Source organism: Lissotriton helveticus, chromosome 6 (assembly GCF_964261635.1).
Source record: "Lissotriton helveticus chromosome 6, aLisHel1.1, whole genome shotgun sequence".
Lineage (NCBI taxonomy): Eukaryota > Metazoa > Chordata > Amphibia > Caudata > Salamandridae > Lissotriton > Lissotriton helveticus.
In genome coordinates, this window is record NC_136067.1 from 150329436 (window position 1) to 150350026 (window position 20591).

Below are 20591 nucleotides of genomic sequence, written 5' to 3' on the forward strand. Positions count from 1 at the left end.
GACACTTATCTTCAGGAAATTCGCGCCGGGAAAAACAGGCGTCATCTTGGAATGTCGTTGGAACAGTCCGGCAATACCGGGATAAAGTAGGGTTTAGTTACTGATGAATTAATTAATAATCTCACGAACCAAAGGTGAACAGATGTATTGATCGGGCACAACAAACAACGATCTAGCACTGTCGGCACACAATGAGTCTGTGATAAGAATATGCAAATGGTCAGCCCAGTACTCACTATTAATGCACTAGATCCCCGACTATACTAAAGCAAGTGGTATGGTAAGCACCCAGTATACCACTGTGATACTAGTGAACATAACTCAAATGATGCAGGAGGAGGAATTCCCTAACAAGTAATGGCTAAGTTTGAAGGTCAGTGGCTAGAGGAAACATATAGACAGTGTGTGGTAGGAAAAGTGATGAATACACCGCAGGGTGACTGAAAGTAAAGGTCATGGGTATGGAAATTCACATGAAAAAGGTAAAATGCTAAATGAAATGCAATGATAGCAAAATGACAACATCTGTGCTACAGGGGTCCTAAGGAGATGGAAAACTAAAAAAAACTTTTTCAGTACGTACATCTTTCATAGTAATGTACAAACTAGACACAATGAATAAAGAGCATTATCATACAGACAATAGTCCTTGATATATGGTTTGACATGTATCTAAAAGTACCCAGTGTTATTCATGCAGGAAAAATCTACATGATTTACAAAAAACAGATCATGTCAAGGCGGTCATTGAGACCCGCTGGATGCATTGTACCCAATGTTTAAATCCAGTGTATCTCCCTCTGTAATAGTAGCTTATTGATATCCAGACCAGTTCTATCCCTGATCTGTTCAACAACTTGTACACGCAATTGGGAAATCGTGTGGTGGGCTTCATCCCAGTGTCTTGCCAGACTAGAGGTGGTGCTTTTGGTACGGATCCGGCTTTTGTGCTCAGTGATTCGTACCTTAAGTTTGCGTGATGTCTTGCCTATATAAGCTTTGCCACAGGGGCATTTAATGCAATATATTATATTGACCGAATTGCAATCTGTGTTATGTTTGAGATATATTTTTTTGCCTGATGTGGGGTGTGTTAAAGTGTTCCCAATAGTCACATTGTTGCAATGAATACAGTTATTACAGCGTTTGGTTACCACAAAAAGCTGAGTCTGTTCTGTGGTTGTTGGTCTTGCTAAAAGCGAGCGTAAGTAACGCCCTTTGGTGTAGGCAAACAGAGTTCGGTCGTTATAAATACCCTGAAAATCTTCCTCGGTCTGCAATAAATCCCAACGGTTGACAATCTGTTTAACAGCCTGAGAAACAGTGGAGTATTTGGAGACATAAACCATGCGTTTATTATCCACCTTAATAGTGAGTACTGGGCTGACCATTTGCATATTCTTATCAGACTCATTGTGTGCCTACATAGTGCTAGATCGTTGTTTGTTGTGCCCGATCGATACATCTGTTGACCTTTGGTTCGTGAGCTTATTAATTAATTAATTCATCAGTCACTAAACCCTACTTTATCCCGGTATTGCCGGACTGTTCCAACGACATTCCAAGATGGCGCCCGTTTTTCCCAACACGAGTCCTTTGTGTCTGTTCACATATCCCTTAGTGCAGTCGGGTTCATTATGTGCTACGCATTGACCGGTAGCAGTTTTCAAACAGGCGGCATTAACATTGTTCTTCTCCCTGCGGTTTGTAACCGGTGAGTTCTGGCTGTAGATCCAGCATATTCTTCCCCCTTCAATTGTTATTTTCGAGATACGCACTTTATCGGGAGGTCTGAGAGTGACGGTTAGTCCCTTTTTACAGGGGACTTATGCAAACCACAGAATTGGAAAATATCGGGGTGTTTGGAGCCGAATATTTTTCATTAGGTGAGTGTATTACTCGTCTTGTGTACTAATAACGAGTTTACAAGTTCTGGCATTTTCTCCAACTTTATCGTAATCTGCCACTTTTATGCTCCCCTCAGCACCATACTGGCACATTCACCTGACGCTAGAGGCTTTGGAAGTTTTATCTCACAGCCGTTTTGGAGTTAGTTTAGGTGGGTTCTTTTGACATTGATTTCTAGTTGGTGTCGATGATTTGTTTTTCGAACTCACTTGTCATTTGCATCGTGCTGTTAATTTACGATTGGTGGTATCTGCATTTGCGTTACAGAAGATTACATTTCTGGACAGTCAGGTACGCTTTTTTACACAGGATTTACATTGGAGTTCCTTTTGGGCTTCAGATACATACACGTTGCGGTTTCTTGCTTCTTTCTTGTGACACTTTAGGTGAAGGGTTCTACTGCCTTTCTTTCTGTTGATTCTCATCACCACTGTCTTGGACACGCTGAGTTGACTGATTTTACCGATTAGGGGATCACGTGGCAGTTTGACTCCATCTGCAGCTATTGTTAGTAATATCACCATCTGGTTATGGTAATTTGTTCTCCTTCGTGTAACTTCTTGCTGTTTTTTACACGCTATTTTGTTAAGTGATATTTGCTCAATACTGTCCTTTACAGATTGGCCCCTGAAGAAGGGACTTCTTGGTCCCGAAATGCATCGGGCCCCTACAAGATTTATTGTGAAGATATGACCCAATGTACATATGTGAATTTCCTGAAGATAACCGTGTCATGAATCTGACTTTGTTCTATATGTTAACACAATCAAAAAGTTATGTTAATTAACTTTTGATTACACAATTACATGTAAAGATTTAAATTTACAAACATAATTGCATTTATGTGGTTTATATTTTTGATATTTTTGATGAATTGTATTTGAATTGCATTTAATTATTTGGAAGGTCATTTAGTGACCTTGTGAACAGTGCGCAGTGCTGCTACCAAACTGGTGGTACAAAAGGGGGTGGTGATGGACGGAGTATCTGAACCAATCAAACACTCACACCCAGTCAAAAGATCTGGGTTTAATCCATCACCGTTCTTTAGCCCACTCTGCCACCCCAGTTCAGACATGGCTATATGCAAATCAGTCTGACCCTGTGCCTCATGGGAACAGTCCAGCCCGAACTGCCAAGCCATGCCTTCCCTGGACCGGAAACAAGCTTCCGAGGACTGGTTTCTGGCATTACAGCCGTCTTCAGCCCGGCTTGCTTGAATCCAGTGGCAAAGTGAGCAAGGGACTCACGTCTGAGCATACCCTGCCACACTTATGGCGCCCAAAGCGGTACAAAAGGGGTAGCATTCAAACTCAAAGTCTTACAGGGGCAGCCCACCGCAATCCCTGCCTAACAGATGAGACTTTCAACCACAACATTTAGAATTACATGGTGCAAATGTTAAAGACTCTATGGGACTTATAGTTATCCAGTATTGGGGTATCTTTCATAGATTCACATGCCTGAATCATTCCCCGTCGACGAGGCGGGAGTCCCACGGTAAATAAAAAAGCAGTGCAAAAAGCACTTTGTAGTAGTAGTAGGCCCTAGGAATAGGCCTGAGGCCTAAATTATAGTAGCCTATCTACCTCATTATGTAAAAAAGACCAAAGTCTTTGCTCCAACCAATCAGCTCACAGCACCCTCTAGAACCCTCTCTGCAGAGCCAGCTCTCCTCAGATTTTCACCGCACGTCGTGGGTGAAGGGAGTCTCCCTGAGCTCTGCTCAGTTTTTTCTTCAGTTTTACTTCTTTTTGGATTACATACTTCATTTCTCTGACCCAATTAAGGCGGTACTATGGCAGAATGGCAGTAACCAAGGTAATAGACTATGATTTATGTCTAACCTTTTCTTCAATCACTCTCACGTTCTGAGAGTTGAGGCCGTTTTGGGTCAGAGACTTTTACCTGCCACTTCTGAGGAGGATGAGGAAAGGTCGCAGGGAGAAGTCGCGCCAGGAGCCTACTGAGGGCGCGCATAAAAACCTGCCACTTCTGAGGAGGATGAGGTGAGGTCGAAGGGAGAAGTCGCGCCAGGAGCCTACTGAGGGCGCGCATTAAAGCCATAAGATTCACCTTGAGTCTTTATAGGCATTTCTAACTGAGGATACAACTCCCTTTTTCAACCCTGACACTACATCAGGGACGACCTTTTGACCGGACATTAGGAGTATATAACAAATATCTCCATGTTCTAATATTACTGCCTCACCAAACTGATCCTCATCTACGATGATCGTCGACGACGGCCTCTTCCTCGATGGTCGTCGATGATGGCCTCTTCTACGGGGGTTGTTGACGACCGCCTCATCTACGGTGGTCGTCGACGACAGCCTCGTCTACGACGGTCGTCTACGATGATCAGCGACGACGGCTTCGTCTACGACGGTCGTCGACGACTGCATCGTCTACGGCGGTCGTCGACGACGGGCCTCGTCTACGACGGTCGTCGACGACGGGCCTCGTCTACGACGGTCGTCGACGACGGTCCTCGTCTACGACGGTCCTCGTCTACGACGGGCCTCGTCTACGACGGGCTTCGTCTACGACGGTCGTCGACGACGGGCCTCGTCTACGACGGGCCTCGTCTACGACGGGCCTCGTCTACGACGGGCCTCGTCTACGACGGGCCTCGTCTACGACGGTAGTCGACGACGGGCCTCGTCTACGACGGTAGTCGACGACGGGCCTCGTCTACGACGGTCGTCGACGACGGGCCTCGTCTACGATGGTCGTCGACGACGGCCGCACATTGATGACGGCCTCATCTCTATGACTGCTGATCTTTGATAGTGTCATCTACAATGGCAATGCCTAGCTTCGACGGACATCTATGACAGCCTTATCAAGGTAGCTTCATATACATATGGCCTCATTTGTGCATGGTCTACAATACACATGGCACCATCTATGCATGGTATCATCTATGGCTGACCATCATTCAATTGCCTCATCTATGAGTGCCTCATCTACGGAGGATATCACCTATTTTAACCTCATCTATGATGGTATTGCTATGACTGTCTTCTATGACAGCATCATTCTCTAACAATGGCCTCGTCTACCTATGGCCTCGTCTGCCAATGGCTTCCTCTGTAAAGGGCTTGCTTGAATGATGGCCTTGTATGCCAATGGCCGTGTCTAATAATGGCCTCGTCTACCTATGACCTAGTCTATCAATGGCTCTGTCTCAGTGGTTTTATCTTCCACTGGCCTCATCTCCTGATGTTCTCATCTACCGATGGCCGCATCTACCGATGGCTGCATCTACCGATGGCCGCATCTACGAAGGGCAAATGGCCCCATTTGTTACCCTCATCTACGGATGCCCTCACTTATGATTGCTTAATCTTCAATGGCATTGTATATGGCTGTCGTCTGACAGCCTCGTTTAGAAGGGTTGCTCATGACGGTCATCTATGACGTCGTGCTAGTCTGCAATTACCCCGCTTACATAACCATGTCTACGACAAAGTCTATGATGAGATTGGCTGAGATGGCTTCAGCGGTAAGAGCATCATATATATTCTTAATGTAGTGGGCAGCAGCTAGATTATGACTGCCAGCTACAGGCAAACAGAATATATCCTTCATGGTTTCGAGGAGGTATGCATCACGAGAGTGGTACGTGTAATAGACTAAGTCTATTCCAGCAGTGTTTCTGCGCATAGAATAGAAATTATGTATACCTACTAGCAGCCCCTCCGATCTGATAGGCCATCGTTCGACCAGATTAAGTAACTTCACAGACTGTTCATTAGCAATCTAAAATCCTGCAATACCTATCTCCACACTGCCTTACAAAGAAGGATGTCGTCTGAACCTTATTAAAAAAAAAAAAAAAAAAAAAAAAAAACCTAATTTCTCTACTTTGGCAGTGGCCTCTAGTAGAGCTGACAATCTTTTATCCTTCATCGGTTTTTATGATCGTCCAATGTGGTTGGACATAGCGAATTTCAATGACCTCATTCCTGAGAACCGAAGACGGAATGCAGGAAAGATTCTGTTGGAAGGTGCACGCCAGGAATGGCTTAAAGCCGCTACCTTCAGCCCTGAGCGAAGTTTCTAGGCATGGCCTATGATGAAGAGTTGTCGGTTTGCTAAACATTTGAATGAAGCCCCCTTAGTTATAAAACCGGGCACTGATAATGCACGATCATTAAGCACCCTTCAATATGGGCGCGGATCTTTCAGAGAAGCGGAATAAAGGGGTTTTCATCAAGAGAAACATACCAAACCCAATCGGATGAACAGTATCAATCTCAGTATAGTCTTGCAGCCAGGCATCTTTCCGTAGATAGTCTGTCTACTTTCTCCCGAAGGTTTCAGGTTTTTGTTTCCAAGCAACAAGGAACTATATCGGACCAATGTGTTCTAAACCTAGTAACCAATGGCCACTCCCTGGAATTCATCAATCAGCCATATCCTACTCCGCCCAGGGGTCCCCCTCCCCCTCGTTTTTCATAACACTTGTTATTTAAACAAAGGATATTTTATGGCTTCTCTGGATGGAGAGGGTGCGAATTTCCACATACTTGTCCATCCCAAACAGCACGAATATCTTCGCTTTCACGCGGCTGCCGCCCATTATAGGTGCGTAGTGCTCCCGTTTGGGCTGAGATCGTCACCAGGAGCCTTTCACGAAGTACTTGGTACTAGTGGCAGCAACATTGAGATCTTGAGGAATGCAAGTGTTCCCCTGTCTAGGCGATTGGCTGCTTACAGGTCCTTCTGAACATAATCAGGATTGCCACAGTAGATGTACCCATCTCATTTTTTCTCTGGGGCTGATTCTCAACGACAGCAAATTGCAGTTAGGTCCTCTCCAAGTAAATGTATTTTCTCGGAGCAGGTTTAGACACAATCCACAACAAAGCATTCTTGTCACACGACCAACAGTTGTGTTTTCAAAAATGGGCAAGGTTAACTTCATAAGGTCAGTTTCAGTTCAAATGTTTGTTTCGTTCCTGAAGATGTGCTCTTCAGCGATACATCTCATTTCATTAGCATGGCTCAAAATGACACCTTTTCAGATAGAACTACAGTTTCAAGATCAATAACCTATGGGTTCGTTCGACGATACCATCAAGGTTACGCCGTGCATGATCAATCCTGTACATTGCTGGTCGCAGACAGAGAATATAGCCCAGGGTCGCACGTTCCTGCAAACCATTCCAGGGTTAATTTTAACGATTGATGCCTCCATGGAAGGATGGGAAGGTCATCAGCAGGATTTGCAGAATTCGAGGAACATAGTCTCAAAGACGACAACAGCAGATCAACAGGCTTGAGCTCCACAACGCTGTTCTGTCCCCCCTAGCATTCCTCTTGAGGATTGAGGGTTCGTCTGTGCCAGGACAGACCGCAAACACCATCCGCATGTATTATATCAATACACAAGGAGAAACAAAATCTGCTATGCTCTCGCACGAGGTTCAGGATTTGTGCGAAGGAGTTGCATTGCACAAGATGTCTTGAGAGCCGCACATGTCAGGGCTCTCTACAATGCTCTGAGCATGTCTCAGTCGGACTGTCACGAGTGGACGCCGGGAAAGGGACAGGTAACCCAGTTTTTCCAAGTTTGGGTTAATCTGGCACGGGATCCCTTTGCATTCAGAGAGAACAAGGACGGCCGATATTATGCCAGCAGGTTTCCTTAACAGGAATCAAGAGGGAATGCCCTGTCCATGCTAGGGTCAGGGGTTTGTGCGTATGAGTTTTCCCCCAATACCATTGGTTCCGAAGGTGTTCTGCAAGATGAAGCTGCAAGGTTACCATCTGATTCAGATTGCACCCTGTTGGCCAATTTTGGTTCTCGGAACGTCTGCTATTGTTTATATATAGACAAGCCCATTCGGCTGCGGCTTGGGCCTACGATATTGGCAGGGGACGGAGATCAAGTGGTTCGTCCGGATCCACAGTCATTACTATTGCACGCACAGCTTATCATTTATTAGAGTTCAAGGGCATCAACGTTTCAAAGAACTGTTGTGAAATGTTGGCAAATTCTCGTGCCCGAGGCACAATCAAGGCTTCTCGCCTCAAATGGAAGCGATTTTGCGGTTAGTGTGAGGTGATAGCCATTCACTCAATTACAGTTACTGCAGAACAAGTTCTCCATTATCTGCTCTTCTAGCCAAGTCTGGGCTTAGTTTTTCTTCAACAAACAAAATGTGTCTTGCTGCTCTTTCCAGAATTAGGAAAAGTTAAAAATTTTCTTTTTTCTGCTCTTCGGTGCTTGTCAGACAGTTTATGAAAGGGCTTTTCCGAGCCTTTCTCTCCAGTGCGAGCGCCCTCCCAGGGTGAGCACTCTGCATTGCTAGTGCAGCTGATGCAGTGTACATTTGAGCTGATCCATAAACCAGCTCTCAGATTCCTCACCTGGAAGGTTGCTCTTTTACTGGCTCTTACTTTGGAAAAAAGGGTTCGTGAAATCTAAGCTTTCACTAGAAGGAACACCTCACTTTTACATTTTCCTCAGAACTATGTCACCCTTTGGTCGAATCCTGGGTTCATTTCTAGGGTACCGACACAATTTCACTCTAACGAACCGGTAAGATTAAGGACATGCATGTTTTCTTTCCAAATCCTTCAACCCCAGCGGACAGAACATTGCATTCTTTAGACATCAAAAGATGCTTAAACTTCTACTCCAGAGAACCAAGACTTTTAGAAAATCAGATCATCTGTTTGCGACTTATGGCCGGATTACATTGGTTATAGTGGTCACTTAAGCTACGTTTTCTAGCTGGATAGCCTCTGCCATCCAGTTCTGTCACATTAAGGCTAACCGACCATTGACAAGGTCTGTTCGATCTCATTCCACAAGAGCTGTGGCAGCGTCTGCAGCTTTGTTTGCAGGTGTGACGCTTGAAAACATTTGCCGTGCTGCGACATGGAAGAATGTCCACACGTTTACAAAACATTACTGCCTACAATCAGCAAAGCAGAATGATGCGGCAGTGGGCCAAACCGTTTTTTACGCCACATGTTTCCATACATTCAGGTTCTAATGTTGGCTTATTTCTGAAAAAGTACATACAATTCAAGTTGTTGTTTATGATATACAGACATATGTTATCATATACTGAGTTTCTATGATACTAAGGTTCCTTTCCTGTAGGAAATTGCATGATTTCTATGTTGGTTCGGAAGATGACTTGTTAATAGGTCAATCTCTAGGCGATTGTTGGTTGTTAACGGTACATTCATGGGGGTGCACTACAATAAGTCTCCCACCATCCGCAACCGACTTTGCCAGGTTTACTGCTTGCTATTCTGATTCAGGCATGTGAATCTATGAAAGATACCCCAATACTGGATAAGAAAACAAGTTACTTACCTGTAACTACGGTTATCCAGTATTGGTATCTTTCATAGATTCACATGCACCCACCCTCCTCCCCGGAGAGTCAGTTCTCTAAGATTGGGATACTTGTTCCCACTTGTGCTACGAAAATCTGAGGAGAGCTGGCTCTGCAGAGAGGGTTCTAGAGGGTGCTGTGAGCTGATTGGTTGGAGCAAAGACTTTGGTCTTTTTTACATAATGAGGTAGATAGGCTACTATAATTTAGGCCTCAGGCCTATTCCTAGGGCCTACTACTACTACAAAGTGCTTTTTGCACTGCTTTTTTATTTACCGTGGGACTCCCGCCTCGTCGACGGGGAATGATTCAGGCATGTGAATCTATGAAAGATACCAATACTGGATAACCGTAGTTACAGGTAAGTAACTTGTTTTCGTATCTGCTATCACTCTTAAGTCTGCCCCATTCAGAGACTACAAAGTAGCTGGGTTTTTGACTGGTTTATCAACAGGATTGTTTGCTAACTGGGCACTACTGACTGTGACCCCCTGCCAGCACAGACTTCCAACACTGGAGCTCAGAAGGATCCATTTACTGCATTTTTACTTCCATTATTAGGGTCCTTGATTGTTTGAGTTCAGGGGTTGTTGTACTATTTGGAATGCTGTAAACTTAGTACCTGAGGCTTCAGTCTACTGATTTGTTCAGCGCTGTAGCCAAGCTTCAAGGTTCTGATCCTAAAAATGCATTTAGTGATCCTGTGAATTCCTAGGTTTTTTTAAGTCGATTAGCGCACAATCCTATACAAGAACATTAGCCATAGGGCCAGTGTCCTAGAAAAGCAAGCATGTACCAAGAAGTGATGAACACAATTGGGGTTGTATCTTAGAAGCTGTGGGTGTTAGCACTGTGTATTTTGCGTGTTTCTTTTGGCTGATTCCATTTAACGACTGGATATTGGAAGTACTTTATTTTCTATTTCTTTGATCTGTTCAAGTCCGCATTAACATTGTAGAACAGGTTATCGGCAAAGTTTCAGTCCGTAAGTGGACAGATCGTGCATGTTTTGATTCATTGCACATGGTCTTATGATGTGGTTTTCAACCTTTACTTCTGTGGACCTCAGTGAATCACTACTAGAAGCCGGGAACAATTGCCTAAGCAATTTACACAGTTGGAACAGTAAAGCAATACTTGGATACAGAAAAACATATACATCAGCGAGATACCGATTATGAAATATTGGAGTTAGTTCACAACACAAATAAGTAAAGGTCAAAGTTTTAATTTCAATTGGAAGGTTGGAGCATTTCAAAATGTGGGGTTTTTTTTTGTAAAAGAGGATGAAATATGTTTGACTCTAGCTTGTCACTTAATCGTTTTGTCTTTTAGTGCATGCTCTTTTTGTCAGCACATACCAGTGCATCAATTGAAGCCACCAAATGTGAATGCTAGATTCCGTTTGCTCTATTTCCGCTGTTTCCATAAATCAAGCAGAGGCTAGATGCTTGATTTTTGAGGCATGTGTGGCTGTAGATTCACATGCTGTGCATACTCCTGCCATCTAGTTTTGGACACGCTGTGTGCAAGTTTTACTTCAAGAATTCTTTTGAGTCACATGTTACTCTGACCTGTAATGACTCCTTTTGCTTGTAGTGTGCATGGTCATCGACTCCATTGTTTAGCTTTTCGCCGTCTGGTTCAGACATGTGCTCCAGTTCGACACTGTTGCAGTGCTCTTAGGTTTACATCGTTCCTTACTTCTGTTGGTATGGTTTCTCTATCACGTTCCCCTTTTCTCTCCTCGACTACTACAACTTCAACCAGCCAACTTGCAGGTCGATCTCAGCCCCACGTCTGCCTTTGCCGTTTTCCTCCTGTCTCCCGACCAAGTCTCCCCACCATGCATCTTCAGTCTCCAGACGCGTCTTTCCATCATGCCTCCTTGGTGATGGAACGGATTCCTTTCCGCTACAATGCCTGCCTCTCTTTCTGCTCCAAGAAGACACTCTGTGATAGGGTTCGACATCTCAATGTCGTGTAGGAGCCGAGAATACACCCTGGACCTCTATAGCCGCGATGACATTGAGCGGAGGTGGAAGAGAGGCATGGGGGGGTGAGTGGGGAGACACCAACCACAACTATCAACTGCAGACAAATAAGCTTTCTCCCCTTGCGACAGCTCTGGCTCTGATCTGGAGACGGAGGATCTCCTGTAATACAGCTCACAAACCGAACTGACCCTTTCCAAAGGTTCTCCAACCTCTCTGGAGCGCCAGAGACCGGACGCTGGGCCACCACGTCCTTCAGGCCATGGTCTGTACGGACTACCTTTGGACGCAACAGCCAGGTCAAGCTCGGCACAGAAGAAACCATTGAGGGTGACCGCTTCAGCACCGCCTTTCCCAAAGCTGACTCCTTCTGCATCAAGAACAAAATCGGTGTCTGAGTGGAGAACCTCTGCACTGACCACCAGGACCAGCCTCACCCCGGGTACTGTCGAGCAGATATTTCATAAACTCCAAAGAGATGAATACCCGACAAAAACACTTGGTACGTGCCCACACGGGCCGGGTTCCTGCCTGCCCTCCTGGACCTGCTGCTCAGCTGTCCTTCATGGAAGCCTTGGATAGGCCTCCTCCACCAAAGCAGCGTACGTAAGTTGGTAAGTCTACCAGCACTTAGGTGACACCCTTCCCTATAATCCTCAGTGATCACCTCGCTCAGACACGGGAGGCCAAGAGGGAGGGGATACCTTCGACACTCCGGAGGGTGATTCTTGGGACTCCTATGTTGTTGAGCCACCTGGGCATAAAAATCCCTACGTGACCCTTGTTTGGCCCTCCTGATGACTCCACATTCTACCATGAACCCACTGGTAGGGCTGTCTCCTTTCACAAGGTGGATCTCTATGCTGATCCCTTGGAGGTAAACATCCTTTTTGAGACCCTGTTCTCCAACCACCACTCTACCCAGTACCTCACCATGCTCGGGGTATGCTGCATCTCACCCCTGATATCTTGCAGACCCTGTCCATGATAGGGTCATTACACCCAGTGTGGACAAGAAATGCAAAGCTTCCTTCATTGACCCCCTTTACTTTCTTGGCCAACTCCTGCCTGCCTCCCTGGTTGTCACTTCCGCTCTTAAAAGGGCTAACTCCCAGGCAACTGGTGATGTTCCTCCACCAGATAAAGAAAGCAAATATGTTGAAGCTGTAGGTAAAAGGGTAGTTGCACAATCGGCCAAATATTGCCAGATTACCAATTCTATTGGGCTGCTCTCCAGTAGGACCGTGCCCATGGGGATAAGATGGAGGTGCTCCTCCAACATCTCTGAGGATCACAGGAAAGGGGATTAGGATATCTGAGGGAAAGCAGATATCTAACACCACCATCCGTGCGCATTAGATGCCGCGGATGCTGCGGGGTGGGGATCACCTCCAGTTTCTTTCTGCACAGGCATACGTGGCTCCATCTCATTTTTCAAACCAGAATTTGAGCAGAACTTGCTCAACTTGTCGTTTGATGGCCAACCTTTGTTCGGACCGCAGGTTAACCAGATGCTAGCAAAATGACTCGAAGGCAGTGAAAGCGATGGGCGCCGTTGGAAAACCTGCAACTTACAGCTCCTTTTGCTGCACACCCCATGAAGGCTCAAAGACCACCTCCCCATAGGCCTCCACCTCTTATCAGCTTCTACAAGCTCAGCAGTCCTCTCCTAGAGGATACTTTAGAAGGTCCTACAGAGGCAACAACTCAAAAGGCAGAGGTAAAGGGGTCTCCCTCAAATGAACCACTACCACCACTAAGCCCGGACTTGCCTCTTTCCCCCTAATCACACAACACCTCTCGAGGTAGAATGTCTCCTTCCGACCAGTGGGTGTTGGATATTATTCAGCATGCTTATTGTCTGAAGCTCATTTCCACACCATTCTGGACATCTGGCCCCTAAACGAATACATTCTTTCAGAGCACTCCTACATGGTTATTCTTCCGAATGTCATCCCACTAAAACCACAAGGTGACTTCATGGCTACTGTCGAACTGAAGGATGCTTATTTCCACATACCAGTCCACCTGGCACATCTTTGGTACTCAGGTTTGTAGTGAGCGCAAAACATTACCAGTTAAAGGTGCTACCCTTTGGGGTTGCCACTGCACCCAAGGTGTTCACTAAGTGTATTGCGGTGGTGGTCGCTCATTTGTGCAGATAGAACATCCATGTCTTTCCCTATGTAGGTAACTGGCCATTCATCAGAAATGCCAGAAACACACACACTGGTCATGATAAACCTTCACGAACTAGGGTTGATCATCAGCGCTACCAAAATACCACCTCCAAACCCTCCAGATACTGCCCTACCAGGGGCAATCCTCCACTCCGAAATTGGTATGGCCTATCAAAATGCTGCCAGGATACAGTTCTTCCACTAATCCCTCATTTTCAATCACACCACCAAGTCACGCTCAGGATAATTGCGCACATCCTCATCATGCTGGTCTCCTTTATTGCCATAGTGTCACATGCCCGGTTACAAATGTCAGTTGCAGGAGTGCTTAGTGCATCAGTGGTCTCAAGCAGAGAGCCATAGGGGGCGGGGGTGACTTGCACCGCCATGGGGGACCGAAGACTTAAGTGCTCGCAAACTGTTGACCGGCAAATGTATAATTTAAATGATAGATTAAAATTGACGCTACCCTGCTTTTATTGATTACACTGCTGAGTTATAGTTAATAAAAGTAGTTGTGCTTAGCCAAGACATTTAATAAAAAAATTATGATTAAACACATATTTTAGAAATTTTTATTTTTATAAAGCGCACAGCTACTCAAAGTATCCCGGCGCTAACTCCAAAAAAGTAATTCCAAGCTCAAGTTAAAAAAAAAAAACCTCAAAAAAGCAGCGCTTTTAGTCTTTTCTTAAAGATCACAGGGTCATGCACACTCCGAAGCAGTAGCATATTCCATGCCAGGCCGGCTTTGCGAGTAAAGGAACTCCCACCAAGCCTATGGCGGTTGAAGCGAGGGTTCTGTATTAGAAGCTGGTCGGATGAACGCAGTTGTCTAGAGGGTTTGTAAAAGACGAATCTATTCTGCAGGTAGATCGGGCCTAATCCATAGAGGGCCCGATGAACAATGGACAGCATTTTAAATTTTCGACGGGACTCAACTGGGAGCCAATGCAGGTTACGAAGATGAATCCAGGTACTCTGTCGTGAGGAGAGTCCCAGTAGTAGTCTGGCTACTGCATTTTGAACTACCTGCAATTTCCTCGTAAAATATCCGGGACTACCCACCAAAAGGGCGTTAGCGTAGTCTAATTAGGATAAGATCAAAGCCCGGACTAGTGTCTCTTTGGCGGAGACTGGCAAAAGGGGTAAAAACTTTCTCTGGATTTTCAGAGTGCCCTGTCAGCTTCTTCACCTGAGTAGAAAAGTTCAGATTTTCATCAAACCAAACCCCCAAATTTTTGGCGGGGAAAGTCAGGAGGCCACAACCTGTCTCTAAAATCCCCTGGAAACGAACCGAACAGGAGTACTTCTGATTTTTCTTCGTTGCACTTCAACTGTGCGTTCGCCAGCCAATGGAACACAGATGAAAGACAGTGCTGCACCACACTGACAGAGTCATCCCCCTTCTTCCAAAAGAACAGAAGCTGCATATCATCCCCATAGGCCATCATCTTAACCCCCAGAGACTCCGCCAGATAAACCAGCGGAGTCACATAGATGTTAAAAAGAAGGTGGCTAAGTGATGACCCCTGCGGAACGCCAGTAGACAGAAGCGTAGGCGCAGAGGCACATGGGGGAAGCCAGACTTGCTGTGATCTATCCTCCAAGAAGGATCTAATCCAGCTGCATGCCGAGCCCACAATGCCAATTTCTGTAAGGCGATCAAGGAGAAGCGAGTGGGGCACCGTATCGAATGCCGCAGAGAGATCCAGCATAACCAAGGCTGCTCTCCCACTGGCATCCAAACACTCCCATATTGCCTCTGCCACCTCCAATAATGCTGACTCCGTACTATAGGAAGCACGAAAACTCGATTGCGCTGGGTGTAACAGGCCCGCCGTCTCTACAAAGTTGGTAAGCTGAGACGTCACAACCTTCTTGCAGACTTTGGCCAATCTTGGCATAAGCGAGATCGGCCGATAGTTAGCAGGAAGCAGCGGATCAAGGGACGGCTTCTTAAAAAGAGGCAGTATCAGAGCCTGCTTCCATGAAGGCGGGACATAAGCCTCGCGGAGCGACTGATTGACCAATAGGTTGACTTCCCCGTTGATCGTGTCAGACACTTCCGCCAGGAGCCTGGCAGCACAAGGGTCCTTAGGTGAGCCAGATTTAAGTGCTTTGAAAATTCTAAGTGAGGATGACATGTCCACCGGGCTGAATGCAGAGAAAGGGTGGTCCGAATCTCTCTCCTGCAACCCCATAGAGACAATCAAAGTCCGTTTGGGTGCATTCAGAAAGGATTCTTGTATGTCACCAATCTTATCCCTAAAATATTTTGACAGAGTATTGCACCAGATATCAGAAGAAGGGAAAACCGCCGCCTGGGCGCTAGGCGTTACAAAACTCTGCACAATAGCAAAGATTTCTTTGGAATTATTATTGGCCCGGTCAATGCGAGTAGCAAAATGCCGGCCTTTGGCTATCTCAATAGCTGAATAATAGAGTTTCTGTTTAACTCTGAGGGCCTGTTTGCGATTACACCTACGTAAATGTCCAGATAGACACTATATGGTGAGGGAGTCCACCGTGAAAGCACAACGCTAAATAAAAATAATCAACTAAGAATACATACTTAAATAAAATTAGATACAAATGATTTATTATATATGTATGCGCGACTCCTTTATTTGACATCTGAAATATATTTATTAATTCCCTACAGGTTGCAGCATCTGAGAAAACACAAGCATCAGCAGATATAAATCAAACTGCAAAATTAGTGTATGAAGAAGGTAAGCCAAATCTTCCAGTAATTCCTGTACAATGGTGTGCACTAAAAAAGCATAGAATGTATAATAGCAGTTCTATAATTTTGAAAAAATGGTCTATGAACTTCTGGGCTGCTGCACCATATCTGAAAATCATGTTATAGATTCTGATGGATATTTATTCCAGTCATTGGGTGAAGTTTGTGGCCTGGTGTAGTGGGTCACGTTCATTCTCCAGATCAGACTGTTGGAGGTTTCATTATTTGTTAGATAATCGGCTGTTTCGGCAAAGGGTTTTGGTGGGTACAGCCTTTCTATATTTCCCTGATCCTTTATTCAAGTCACCAGTTTTTTTTTTTTTTGTGCAGTTTTATATAGCGCGAACTAGAACCGAACCGAATCAGTTATCAGAGCGCTTTACATAGCACCAGTTATGTTACATGAGGACACACTCATTTTTTTAGGCACAGGGAGATTAAGTGATTTGCCCAGAATCACAGGGGGTTTTTGGCGTCGTTACCGAGACTCGAACCCAGATCCCCAGGTCCGAGGTCGAGCGCCTTAGCCGTTAGGTCAACCCCTCTCCCAGTTGTGATGCTTTTGTGAAGGGTCTCCCATGCATGTCCCACTGCTCTCAGTGCAACCTCTGTAATTGCTACTGTGTACTTGAGCTTTCTTTTTGCTAAAAGTGCTATCACCCTTTTAAGTATGACAGTACATCACTCTCCCTGAATCTGCGCACGGTCTCACATATCTGACGGAGGATAGGGTTCAGCGACTCGACCCAGAAAACTTCTCAGCTTTTTGATTGAGCTCACAAATGCGCACTGGGTGGATGACCAGATTTTTATCAGCTTAGCTGGTGCTAAGAAGGCCAAGACATTCTAGAAACAAACCTTGTCCATGTGGATCAGTTCATACATAGTCATGTGTTGGCCAAAAAGTAGACTGCGGAGGGCTTTTTGGGTCTATTCCACCAGAGCAAAGTGCCACCAAATCGGCTTCAGTGATAGGTATTCCGATGTTCGATATATGCCAGGCTGCTACATGAATTGAACTAATTTAAACACTTTCAACAGACATGTACTATTTGGAAGTCATCACTACAGCAGGCCTTACAGCCCTAGGGTAGGGTGTGTTATATTGCATGTGAGGGCATATACACATGAGCAGATAGGCCCCTGTTGTGCATCATTTATTGACTTGAGTGTATTTGCAGACGTCTAGCACTTCTCTCTGAGAAGCCTAAGGCTGCTCAACCACACTAACCTCTAGAAGAGCACCTCAGTATTGCTAGAGCAAGCCACTGTTCACTCATAAGGGAATACCTGGATTCTTTGCACAGTATACCTCATTTTGGTATACTATACAAAGACCCAGCTTACTTTAGAAGGTATTCAACAAGTGCACAAGAGATGAACGCAAACATCAGCACCTAACAAATCATTTCAGAGGAGGTGATTGCTCATTAACCTGGCCATTCCCCTGGGTGAACACACACTGCGCAATTAATTGTTTCTCCATCTTGGATTTTGTGATTGAGAGGCACTGTAGGATTGTTTGCAATATGTCAAGCAGGAACTATTTAAAAAGGGGATAAGGTTTCCCTCCAAGAAATGTTACCTCATTGTTTAGGGAGTGGCTAGGAGTCTCCCCGACTCCCTAACTGGGGCGAGGCAAAAATATTGTACCCACAGGTACCTACTTAGAACACTTTTTGGAACTAGAGAAGAGCAGAGCGCTGGAGGACTAGTCCGCCCTCCTGTACCCAGTACAAAGAAGTTGACTCACAGGGTCAGTTGACTGATTTCCTCTCTGGCTGCAGGAACACAACAAGTTGCAAAATAACTTTTCCTGGAAATGTCCAGCCGACCAGTATCACCTGGACAGGACTCTGCTCTTGGCCCTTTACGGTCTGGGGACCTTTCAGGATTTCTCCTGCGGTTGTTTGGGCACCAGAAAATGTTTTTCAGAGCTCCATAGCTTAAGGGGCATTTGGGGGGTAATTATCCAACCAGCAGTACAACTACATTTAATTGAATTTCAGTTTTGTCCTGGTGAGGATACCCAGCATCTTTCTTAAATCTTTAAATATTCATGTCTAATTCCCCTTATTGACTGTTTGGCATTTGTCTTTTTCTACTCATAAAAACTTCCTATTGATTTTGGAATCTGCTCATGTTTTTTTTTCCTGTGTATGCACTGCTTAAATACTTTTCATGTTGCCTTTGATTTAAGCCTGAGTTTCCTATCATGTTTAGAGGGATTGAACACGGGTTTAATTTAATGTGTGTAGCATCTAGCAGTTGGGGGCCCTTATCTTTTCAAAGGGACACTTGTCCATCCCAGACAATCCACTTTTCTACAATATATCAAAACGTGTAGCCCTTTCGAAGAACACAGATGATGTAAGTCTATGAAAGTATTTTAATTAAAATATCTCCACTTGTTTCCCCAAAGTAGTTAATTTATTAACAAAAACGGGACACGTCATAATATTAAATGGGTTTTCTTATCACTATAGATAGACCCCTTACCTGTGGACACGGTGCTTAAAAAATGGCCTTACTTAGGTGCCTTTGTGACCACGGCTGTTCTAAGATGCTCTGACATTTCATCCTTGGAGTGCTGTTTCAGTCCTCTTAAAAAGGGAAATAGTTTTGAGTGTTTGTATGAAGTAGACAAAAATGTAAATACATGATCTGTATTTTGTAGGACTACTATTGGGTATTGATAATGGCTTCCAACACTACTTGTGCCTTTTGTGTGATGGGATACAGCACTCTTAGATTGCCACCCCTCTTGAAATATAAAACCTTCCCTGTCAGTGTTATAGTTTTTGCCTTCCATTTCAGAGTCTTCTGAGGAAGAATCAGATGATGAAATGGTTGCAGAGAAAGATTCTGATGTAAGTATTGATGGAAATTAGACTCTCTCACACACACTTGTCCTCGTGCTCACATGTACCCTGTTCTTGAAAGTTTTTAACTTACACTGTGCTGTATTTCATTTTAGGACAACTGGGAGGAGGAAGAGGATGATGTGGAACACGAAGAACAATCTGACAATGATGAAGACATGCATATTGACAAAGGAATCAATGGGGATTCTGATCCAGACCCAGGAAATGAAAGTGAAGAAGAGTAACAATGGTTGTCTTTTCCTTTGTGTAGTGGACGAAATGGAGGACCCCAGCTTATGGAACAATTAGTCAAAACCTACTCAGCGCTGACCTGAGCCCAACATTTCTACAGGAGGGATTCTTGGAATACTCCGTTCTATCTTGGTATCCAGACTGTTTGACCATGCTGGCCTTTTTCCTCTCCTCTTGCCCTGGTATTCTATGCCACAAACGAGTAATGTTAATTTGACCTGTGGTCAAACTAAATTCCATTTGGTGGAAACAATTTGTAGGTTGAATAAATAACTTACCACTGCTACAATGGGAGAAAGTTTTCAATCACACTTAACTGGGTGTTGACAAATTTTCTGAAAAGACAAATCAGCCAAATGGTGTTTATACAGTTCGCTTCATGTAGCAGTTACAAATGGTCATTCTGCTTTTCTCCTATAAAATATTTTCGTAATATTTGAAATCACTTTCCATTTGTTTTCTGCATTGTGCTCATTTACGATCCAGGCTTTTTGATCTTTGAATTGGAAGACCTGGGCTGTTTCCTTTTTAATCAGACTCCAATTTTTATATTTATGTACAAATTAAGGTATTTTGCTTTTTTTGTCATTCGAAAAATAAAATTCAGCAAATCCGTTATTTTTTTTTAAAGTAACTGAGCCTGTATATAAATACAGTAAGATTAAAGATGGCCAAAAGATACCGGTTTTGAGTTTAAGGTGAATTTCTGCTTGTGAATATATAACGCAAAAATATGCATAATACTGTGGACTCTATTTTTTTTAATCAGTGGGTGGCCGTCAGGATTACAATTTGCTCATCTGATGAAGCTGAAGCAGTATGGACACATTTTTTAAAAGCAAGCTACAGGAAGCTTGAACCAGACAGCCACCGTTATAATGTACAGTATATTTGTCTATAAATGGGGGTGTTTATGGCAACTAATTAGCACCTTCTTTGTAAAGTGAATAAATATAATTCTCCTTTAACATATTATGCTGTGGTATATTTCAGATTGTTGGAATGATAGATGCTTTTGGAAATTGTCTATATATAATTGTATTTTTTTAGGGTTTTTTCTGACTCAAATGTTATTTCAGATGACCAGATCATATACATCTTACAATATTTTATGGTGCTCTACTTTGTGCTTCATGCCTTTATTCTGCTTGAGTGCATCTTTAGTGCATCTACCTGCCAACCCGACCTTTGAGGTCTGCCTCTCAAGGGGTGGTTATGGTTTCCAAGATCAATAGGCAACGCTGGGGAGGGAAGGGCTTTTCCTATCTGGCCTCGAGGCG

General features: G+C 44.4%; 1 protein-coding gene across 2 annotated transcripts in view; it reads left to right on the forward strand.

Annotated features, from left to right (window-relative positions):
* Positions 1-20279, forward strand: part of WDR43 (WD repeat domain 43) — a 481702-nt gene extending 461423 nt beyond the window's left edge. For both annotated transcript variants that reach the window (XM_078647513.1, XM_078647515.1), the window contains exons 16-18: positions 16112-16181; positions 19013-19065; positions 19173-20279. In XM_078647513.1, the coding sequence (XP_078503639.1) occupies positions 16112-16181; positions 19013-19065; positions 19173-19304 (255 nt within the window). In that variant the 3' untranslated portion in view covers positions 19305-20279. The remainder of the gene's footprint in view (positions 1-16111; positions 16182-19012; positions 19066-19172) is intronic.
* Positions 20280-20591: the final 312 nt, after the last annotated feature.